General features: G+C 44.5%; 1 protein-coding gene across 1 annotated transcript in view; it reads left to right on the top strand.

Annotated features, from left to right (window-relative positions):
* The first annotated feature begins 475 nt into the window (after positions 1 to 475).
* LOC128574149 (rho GTPase-activating protein 20-like) overlaps positions 476 to 10553 on the top strand; it is a 55617-nt gene continuing 45539 nt past the window's right edge. The window contains exons 1-4 of the mRNA XM_053574825.1: positions 476 to 1534; positions 1622 to 1900; positions 4587 to 4639; positions 5594 to 5695. Of these exons, the coding sequence (XP_053430800.1) occupies positions 476 to 1534; positions 1622 to 1900; positions 4587 to 4639; positions 5594 to 5695 (1493 nt within the window). The remainder of the gene's footprint in view (positions 1535 to 1621; positions 1901 to 4586; positions 4640 to 5593; positions 5696 to 10553) is intronic.

Below are 10553 nucleotides of genomic sequence, written 5' to 3' on the forward strand. Positions count from 1 at the left end.
TAACCGTTTCCTATATCCCGTGAAATCCTCCCTGAGTCCTCAGTCTCGCGCCTTTCTTCCCGCGCGGTTCCCCCATTCTCCATCTCGCATCCTTCCTCCCATGACAACCGTCCTACGTCCTCCCTCCAGGAACATCCTTCCCGTGTCCTCCCTCTCGCCCCATTCTTTCTGCATCCTCCATCTCGCGCTGTCAGTCCTGTGCCATCCTTCCGGCGTCCTCTGTCCCGCGCCCTCCTTCCTGGGGTCTCGAGCTCCTGCACCTGCGGGCCTGCAGCCCCAGCGGAGGTTGACCGGTCGGCTCCCAGCCCGCGCACCACGTCGGTTGGAGACTTTCCCGCACTCTCGCTCCCGCCACTACTGGCTGTGACACGGTTTCCGAGACCCTCCCGCTACTTCTTGACTCACTGTGATCCTGTGGAGAGTTTGGAGACTTCCAGAGAGTTTTATTTCTTCAGGAAAAGACCCTGCAGGCTCCATGAACAGCAAGATCCGCAGCCTGGTTCCTAACTTAGGGGGAAGCCAAGGCCGGGGTGGGAGTCCAGAAAGTCCTTCCCTTGTCCATCCCTGTCCTCAGCCCTCAGTCCCTGTGGGTACCTATGAGCTACTGCCCCGGGGAGGGGCCATTTTGGAGATGCCAAGGCCTGTGATCTCCGAGGTGTCCCTTGTGCCACGGACCCTGGGTGGGGCTGGCACTGAGATGCCCCGGGAGGGGGCGATCCCGGAGGTGACTTGTGTGTCACAGACCCTGAGCGGGGCCTTCACGGAGTTGACCCCATTGGGGACAATCCTTGAGGTGACCTGTGAACCACTGCCCCCTGGTGGGGCCACCTTGGAAATGCCACAGCTGGAGATCCCAGAGGTGACCTGTGCACAACAGACCCTGGGTGGGGCTGGGATGGAGATGACCACAGTGGGGGCCATCCCTGAGGTGATCTGTGTGCCACAGACCCTGACTGGGTCTGACACAGAGTTGCCTCTGGTAGAAGCCATACCTGAGGTGAGTTGTGCACCACTCCCCAGTGGTGTGGCCACCTTGGAGATGCCACACTTAGAGATCCCAGAAGTGACCTGTGCACACCAGATGCTGGGTGGGGCCAGAACAGAGATGACCACAGTGGGGGCCATTCTTAAGGTGACTTGCGTGCCGCAGACCCTGAGCAGGACCGACACTGAATTGCCTCTGGTGGAAGCCATCCCTGAGGTAACCTGTGCACCACTCCCACCTTTTGGGGCCACCTTGGAGATGCCACAGCTGGAGGTCCCGGAGGTGAGCTGTGCAGCAGTCCCCCCTGGTGTGGTCACCTTGAAAACGCCTCAGTTGGGGTTCCCAGAGGTAATCTGTACACAACAGTCCCTGGGTGGGGCCAGTACTGAGTTGACCTCAGTGGGGGCCATCTCTGAGATAACCTGTGCACCACTCCCACCTGTTGGGGCCACCTTGGAGATGCCACAGCATGAGGTCCTGGAGGTGCGCTGTGCACCACTCCTCCCTAGTGTGGCCACCTTGGAAACACCACAGTTGGGGATCCCAGAGGTAATCAGTGCACAACAGACCCTGGGTAAGGCCAGTACAGAGTTGACCCCAGTGGGGGCCATCCCTGAGGTGACCTGTGTGCCACAGACCCTGAGCAGGACTGACACAGATTTGCCTCTGGTGGGGGCCATTCCTAAGTTGAGGTGTGTACCACTTCCCACTGGTGTGGATACCTTGGAGATGCCACAGCTCAAGATCCCAGCGCTGACCTATGGACAACTGAACCTGGGCGGGGCCAGGACTGAGATGCCACAGCCAGAGAAGAACTACAAGGTGACATGTGGGCAACCACCCCTCAGTGAGGCCAGCTCAGAGATGTCAAGAGCAGCAGCACATGCCATTGGGGAACAGCAAACTTTGATGAAGGTGGGTGGTGGGCTTTGGGAAATAGGATGGACCACTGGTGGCTGCATGGTATGATTTAAGGGTGATATCCCACACCCACTGCAGGAGCCCAGAAATGACTCCAGGTCTGGGAGGTGGTGGTGAGAGTTGGAAGGGTGGGTGTAGGATCATGACCCTGGTCACCATGGGGACATGGAGGTTTGGCCTGCCTTCGACCAAACTGGGCCACGCAGGGGGTGGTAGGCCTTGGTGTACTGTAGAGAGGGCAGAGGTGGTGATCCCTGGTGGTGTTGCTCCTCTGTCCAATTAGGACTCTGGAGGCTAGAGAGGGGTGCAGGTGTTGCTGGGGGTGTTAGACTGGCATATGTTCCCTGTCATAGTTGGGAGGGGCAACCTGAGCAATGACTTATAATATTTCCCTAGATTAACACAGCCACCAAGTGGCAGGAGGAATTCATCTTGTACATTCCCTTCAGAATAACTCAGCCACCAGGTAGCAGGAGGGCTCCCATGGTGTCCAGGTCTCTGTAGAAGGATTCCAAGCAAGTGTACCTGCGATAAGAGCCATTCACTTCACTCAGGATCTGGCACTGGTGTTTCTGTCCATGTCTCCGAATTCCCTGTCCCCCTGCATAAGTCACTCTAATATTTGGCCCTATGTTTCCTTATGGCAGTGGAACCCTTCCAGACTCTCTGGAAACAAGTGGCTGATAGAGGGAAAACCTGGCTCTTCCTTAAACTTTCTCAAGGTGCTGAAGGGACATAGGGAGTTGCACAGGCTCTCTGCTTGTCCTGATTTTAGTGCCCTTCCTACATCTTCCCTCCAGGATCTTGGGTTGGCCAGAGGGCCATTGAAGAGGGGTGAGAGCCCTTCCCCGGGGTTGGAAGTGTCTGAGCTTCCCAAGACTTGACTGTGGGTGAGAGTCAGTACTGCCCCCTCATCCTTTGGTGTATTGAGTCTACATTTTGTCTTCAGTGCTTTTTCCCTTCGGAGATTGAGGGAGGGAGGGTGTGTGTGTGTGTGTGAAAATCAAGTATTTCCACAAGTAAAAGTAAAGTATTTCCAAACTGCCTCCTTTTCTAGTAAACTCAATCCAGTCTTCCAGCATTGAGACTCTCCTACACTTCATATTGCAATGCAAATCCTTGTCTCCCAATGTTCCTTTCTTCGTGCCAGTTGTGTAGTCACATCAGCCTAAGGAGTTAGATTCCTGAGGGTTGTGTTCCTAAGAGTTGTGGGTAATGCAACCACTGACATTTGGCTTTCACACTATAAGGTATAAACTAGGTTATTGAATCACTGAACTTGAGAGGGATTCGACTATTCTGGGAAAGTGATGGAACCTATGGGCTTTTTCTGTACAGAGACACCAAATATACAACATGGCAAAAAATTTAAAAAATATTGCAAGTAAGTTAGGCTAAACATAATTCAAGGTTAATAACTCTTGAATGAGAAATTTGATAATTTTCCTTTTAACCTATTTGCTTTCAACCTTTTATTAATGTTGTATCTAATTCCTACAGTTGCCTGAAAGGAATTTGTGTATATAGTTTTTACATGAGAGCCAAAAGATTAATGAGGGGAACAGCAAAACAGGACAGAGCAGGGGTGAAAACAATAATTTGGGAGAGATCTCTGGGGGCTTGGAGATTTGGTGAGCTAAGAATTACACCAAAGAAAGTGTTATTCTCAGCCCCTTATAAATGCATGATTTGTAATTAAATGGTATAGCTAGGTTTTATTTTACTAGCTAAGAATTAGTTCTTTTAAATCCTGCGTTGGCATAATGACCCTGCGGTAGCTAGTAGGGTTTCTGTGGTTCCTATTGGAGCAACAGGCAGCTGTCATGCAGGGCTGGTCTAGTCTCCTAGAAAGTGGGTCACAGCTCTGGCCAGGCCAGGGGGAGAGGGTGGAGCAGGGAGAATGGGTTTGGTAATACAGCCTAAAGTCCACTTACGCTCTTTGTGACTCTGTTAATACTTTTACTCGTGAATCTCTAGGGACTGATTTTAGAGGTGTTAAGTACATCAGGTTAAATTTAGAGCATAATTATCTTGATAACTCGAGTTAAATAATACTGCATTTCTCCCAAATTTTTGATCACTGAAAACAGAGTAGCCTGATTATATTTAAATTAGAAAGAAAATTGTCCCTTTTAATTACAGAAAAAAAATGATATGGAAGGAAGTATCTACAAATGTGTAAACATTTAAATTTAAAATAAGATTTCAAGGTTCGTTCTATTTTCATGAGAACACTATTCTCTGGGCCTTTTCTTTAACTATTTGTCCACCCTGTTCTGGTCTTTCCTTGAAGGGTAGTTGGGACCTGTCCTGCCTTTGAAGTAGAGTAGCACCTCCTGGGATGACACTTTAATCAGGGAATCCATGTCCAGCCTTCAGCATAGGGCTGGGCACAACATACCAGTAATAATGGTGTTTTTCCCAAATACTGTGATCAACATTTAACCACTTTATTCACTGAAGATACAACACAATCTTACTTCCTATACAAGCTTTCATACTTGCTATCCTTTAAAAAAAAAACTTTTCTATTTTAGATGTTATAGTTTTATCGGCATAATGAAATTGTAGAGTCCTTGGTATATAAACATGGGCAATACAAAACTTGTTGAATTGGATTGAAAGTCAATGTTTACTTTCTTATAAACCACATGGTCTTCTTTTACTTTTTCCAAAACAGAAAACAAACACATTGCTAGACAGAGTCCTGGAAGAACAGCCTCCTACTGGCAGGTACGTGCAAGGCTTTGTACTGCACATGTGGTGTGTGCTTAGAACATTATATTCCATGGTGAGTTTCAGGTCACATTTCTTGTAGGTGCGGATTTTGTTGTTGTTGTTTTTTTCCATTAGCACCAGCATTGTTTGTTTAATAATGAAAAATTTGACTCCTGTCCTGAGGTTACTTTATAAGGCCTATATTTTGTAGGAATCATAAAGCCTTTCAGAGCTGGTGTGTATGCTCAGTTGGGTTCAAAGTGATTCAAAAGTGTACCTCACATCACATAGTACTTAAACATAAAGGTTGCACATTTTATCAAAGTTTAAAGCTTATTTGTAGAAACAATTGGAAATAAGAATACTAAAAAAATATGCATTGTTTTATTCACCAAACTTTCCTTTTTTTTTTTGAGACAGAGTCTCACTCTGTCAGCCTGGGCACATGGGATCCCCCAAGCTCACAGCAACCCACACTCCTGGGTTCAAGTGATCCTTCTGCATCAGACTCCCAAGTAGGGGGGATTACAGGAACACACAACAACATCTAGCTCACTTTTCAATTTGTATTAGAGACTGGGATTTTTTTTTTCATTTCCTTTCTTTTAGAGACAGATTCTCACCCTGTGTCCCTCAGTAGAGTGTCATGGAATCACAGCTCACAGCAACCTCCAGCTCCTGGGCTTAGGCAATTCTTTTGTCTCAGCCTCCCCAGGAGCTGGGACCATAGTTACCCACCATAACACCTGGCTATTTTTTTGTTGCAGTTTAGCCAGGTCCAGGTTCGAAATTGCCACCTTCAGTATATGGGGCCAGCACCCTACTCACTGAGTTTCAGGCACCGCCCTAGAGAATGGGTTTTGTCCTCATAAACTTAGCCTGTATTGCATCATTTAACTTACTGATCTGTGGGAAAGACCATCTGCTAGTGTCACCACCTGTTGTGTCACCATCTGTGTGCTCCAATAGGACTCTGCTGATCGACGGCCCAGTTGAACTGAAAAGAGGCCTGAAGAAGCAGAAGCGTCATATATTCTTGTACAATGATGTGTTTGTTGTGGCCAAAACCAAGTAAGTGGACTGAATATTCTCTATTGGTAATCATTATCTAATTGCATTTTCACTAGCAAAGATACTCTTTCATTCAATGGACTCAGTGCCTATGGTCGTAATGTCTAGTCTCTGTTACTATGCCCAGCATCTAAATTGAGTTTTATAATTCTTTCCTTTTTTGGTAAAGAAATGTGTCAATTATTTATGCAACAAGCGTTCATTTAGTTCCTGTGCCATGCCTGAGTTATGTAGGAGATATAACGGAGAAGGTGATGGGTTCAGCCCTTGCTCTTTGGTAACTTCCATTTTAATATGGGAACTTATGTGTGTGTTGGGGGGATAGGATGACAGATTGTGATTACTATATGAAGAAATAGGGTACGGGGTAAAGTAAAAGATGAGGTGTATAGTTGGTAGGTGTAGTCAAGGAGAAAATCATTGAAGGAAGAAATGTAAATAGCCATTTAGATAGATATAGGGAGGAGGAACATTTTAGGTAGAGGCAACAAGCACAAAGGTGTTGGGGAGAGCTTGGCCCTCAGAGGAGTAAAAAGAAGCCCTGTGTAACTGGAGCCTAATGAGCAGACGAGGGTGGTAATACTTTGAATCAGAAAGAAAAAAAAAATTGAAGCAAAGTTAGCTTATCAGGACCTTTGTAGGTATATTAATTACCTGTTGCTGTACAACAAGTTACCCCAAAACATAACAGCACAACACTGCAAACATCTCCTATATCTTCTCTGATTTGGAAATCTGGGAGTGTTTCACTAGATTCTTACAGTTCACGGGGCCTCCTCAGGCCACTCAAGCTTGTTGGCACAGATATGATTATCTCAAGGCTCAGCTACAACTGGAGAATCCACTTTCAAGATTCTTGGAAGTGGATGCTGGCAGCCTCAGTGCTCCACTGGCTGTTGGTCAGATGTCTGCTGTCCATGTGGATCTGTCCACAGGGCTGCTCATAATGGCAGTGGCTTCCTTCAAAGTGGAAGATCCAAGAGAATAGGCAATTGAAATAGCACCCAAAATAGAAACCACAGTCTCTTATAACCTAATTGTTGAAGTAGTGTACCATCATTTCTGATGTATGCAATGGGCCACACAGGCCACCCCTGGTAAGGCATGGGAGGGAGCTACAATAGAGTGAGAATAACAGGAATTAAGGATTACTGGGGACCCCTGGTAAGGCATGGGAGGGAGCTACAATAGAGTGAGAATAACAGGAATTAAGGATTACTGGGGATCATCTTGGGGATCTGGGTCCACAAAGCCTTTATAAGGATTTTTTTTCTGAAGGACTTTTGCTGGGGGAGTGGCATAGCATTATTCCTTTTTGGCAAAAAAAATATAATTCTGGCTCATGTTAGTTAGAAACTGGGTTTGAAGTTAGACCAGTATAGAAGCAATAGACTTGATACGAAGTTACTGTTTTAGTCATGACAGAGATAGTGAGGATTTTATCTGAGAAATGACAGCTAAGTGGTTGATGCGGACATACCTGGAATATCCTTTAGAGGTGTTCTAGAGGAGTCACTTTCTGTTCAACACTAAATATCACTTCAGTTAACACTCAACCTAGAACATGGTGGCTGCTATTGGCTCTAATTCTCATTCGCCATATTTATGAAACATTAGGAAAGAGAAAAGTAGTTTTGAAAGTCCAATCCTGTGAGAGATATTTTCAGTCACTAAACAATAGTAGTTACTGTTATCTACTACTCACACTCACACAAGTATGTTATTCCGCATCGTAAATAAGACATGGACAAGTCTAAATAATTTTACAAATACTATATTTCATGTGACTGGCATTAATAACAAAAGAAACCAAGCATTTATTGGGATATTTTAGGCATGCTCTCTTAGATACTTATAACAATTGTAACAATTTTATCATTTTTGTACATGGGTATTCATTAATATTTGTCTCATTTTACAATAGAACTTGATACTTAGAGAAGTTAAGCAATTTCCTCAAGGTCAAAGACTAATTAGTTAACCCTCATTTGGACCTAGATCAATCTTACTTCAAAGTCCATTCTTTTAGCCAGCATGTGGTCTGTTGCCTTTATAATTATTTAACTCTTTTATTTGTTTAATTACCTATTTCATAAAAGGTTTCTCAATCATACAGGTTTTTCTCATCATTAAAGTAGTCCTTCCTTTGTTATGAGTAAATAGTTCCATCTAAATAGCCATTTAGTAAGAAAAGGTATGAATTGCTTAGTGTCCTTCTCAAAATGAAAGGTAACATAAAGAAAAGGGTTTCAGAGTATTTTTAAAATAAGTGATGCCTACACATGCAGTTTTCGAAGCAGATATGGTATTATGAGTAATACCCAGAATGAAAAGGAGTTTCATTTTTGTTGTTTTTGTTGTTTTCCCAAGGCATTGCCTTTGAAAATGTCCACATGAAATTCTAAGTACAGAAGCTTTTAATGGAAGACCAAATCATTAATTTTCTTTTTAAAATAGACGTTTATTTAAAATATTGGATAAGTTCTTCATGGTAGGCATTACTATAAGAGGCTCACAAAGGTCTCATTTATGCAACCCCCTGAGATAAGTTTTTTTTTTTTTTATTTTAAGATGTTGAACCCTGATGTTTAGGGAAGTTTATCATAAGTAATGGCAGAGCTGGAGCTTGTACATGGATCTTAATTCCAAGGGCTGGCTCTATCAGTCTTCCTTACTGCATTCATTGTATTCATTAGGTGCAAAGCTTAGCCTGGAGGTTAGTAAGCAGACAGCAACAAATGTCCTGAGCTCTGCCATTAAAGACTACTTCCAACACTCATTGAACTCTTAGGGAAGAAGATTTGTGCCTTTTTGTGATTTTGGTATCTTTTTCTTAGCAGTTATAACACTATTTAGCATAGAGAAATGTTTCATATTTTTTTACCTTAAATTATTTATTATTCCGTACGTTGCTTACATGAACATGACATTCATAGTTTGCTAGAAACATTTTCAATAGATTTAACACTTGAAAACAGCTGTTTTTAGATATATTGACAAAACTTGCACCCATTATCTACTTCTATTGCTTTTAAGTATCTCTCGTTTAAGATTCCATTATTTTCAGGTTGCATTATTTTTCCACACATAACCTAAATCTGTGTTCAGGCTAATGTTTTTAGGAAGTGACACAATTTCTCTCTATCCATTGAAATGCTGTTATTGAGGACAGTCAATTCATGAAAGTTGAAGTACTGTCTATAACCATTGGGGATATTTGAAGTTTTGGATGATCTGGGAGACCACTCTGACTGAGGGAAGAGCAGATTCTCACCGGGGTAGGCCTCTGAGCTCCTCCTCTGCTGGGTTCTAATTTGACCCCAGCAGCCTGTCCAGACCTGGTGTGGCGGTCCTGGCTCAGCAGCCGCTGGATGGTGGATAGAGACCAGGGCTCACAGGAGGTGTGGCCTCTTTCACCCCAGCTGCCGCTAGGGGGCCTTCCCACACCTCCTGGGTCTGGTCAGACCTGGAATGGCGGAGCGTGCAAGACTGGGCACTCCCCGCTGCCAGTACCCAGCACGGCGTTCCCTGTCTTTTGTAGAGGAGCGTCCAGAGGCCACCAGCATGTGGAAGGCCAGTGCCCATCTCCTCTCTGCCTTTTCTGCTCCTGCCTTCTCACTGGCACGAGGTCCGAGGCTAAGGACTCTCAGCAACTTGCACCTGCACGTCTGGGCCACTCTGCCAGGGGAGCTGGGAAAGCCGCACCTATAGGCTCCTACTCAGTCACCTCTAGGGCGCTGGAAGAGCAGCAGGTGCTTTTGGTGAAGGCAGTGGTTCTCAATCTTCCTAATGCCGCAGCCCTTTAATACAGTTCCCGTGGGTGGCAACTCACAGTTTCTCAACCTGTTCTCACCTGGTTCTCAACAGGTTCTCCCCTGGTTAAGGGGAGCCAATGTAGGGTCCCTCCAGTGCATGGGCTCTAGGATCCCGCCGGTATCCCCCAGACCAGACTCTGGAAGAGGCCTAGGGCCAGGAGCTGAACTGCCGCCTCTTCAGTGCCCATGGAGAGGCAGTCACTTTCTCCCACAGCTGTGCTTTAGTACTATGACCCTGTGCCATGGAACTTTCTGTCACAAGCACATATTTTGAACTTTTGCTGTTATTTATGGTAGCATACGTGGCCATTATTCATTTGACATGTGATTAGTGCAGCTGAGGAAACCATTTTAAAATTTCACTTAATTTCTGAGTTCAATTAATCAGACGTGGCTAGTGGCTACTGTATTAAGATAGACAGACATAAAAAGAAAAAGAAGTCATGTAGAGTGTTGGAGTTTGAAACTCATTTGCTGATGCATATTTTTGTGCGACGTTGTTTTCTTTGGAGATGAAGATAATAAATGAACATTCACTACTGAATATCATATTGGGAATAAATTTAGTGAATCTCCCCAAAATATTTGTGTGCTCTATCTGGCCATGGTACACAAATCTCTGTGTTCCCTTCGGGGTCAGGTTTTCTGAACACACAACTTTGTCTCTAGCAAAAAATAATTTCTATTACTCCATTTTTATCTGGGGTTTAGAGATAATATTCAACATCCCAGAGGGATTTTATTGGTAAGGAAATATAGTGGAAACTTTGAACAAGGTCAGCACTTTTTGGAGTGGAATATGAATTTGAAAATAAATAAAAGATTGGGTGATCTATGTTATTTTCCTTCTTCTTTATTTGTTTATTGATTTTTGCTTAAATTGAAGACATAATCAGGCAAGTATTAAGGCCGGATGGTTTTAATAGCTCCATCAGAAAGCCTTGACGCTCAGGAGAGCTTAACAACAACAAAAAGTAGGTCAAGGAGAACAGCTGAACGAAACTGCAGGGAAAGATCCTTTCATGCAGGTGGTTTAGAGAATT

This window comes from Nycticebus coucang, chromosome 21 (assembly GCF_027406575.1).
Source record: "Nycticebus coucang isolate mNycCou1 chromosome 21, mNycCou1.pri, whole genome shotgun sequence".
Classification (NCBI taxonomy): domain Eukaryota; kingdom Metazoa; phylum Chordata; class Mammalia; order Primates; family Lorisidae; genus Nycticebus; species Nycticebus coucang.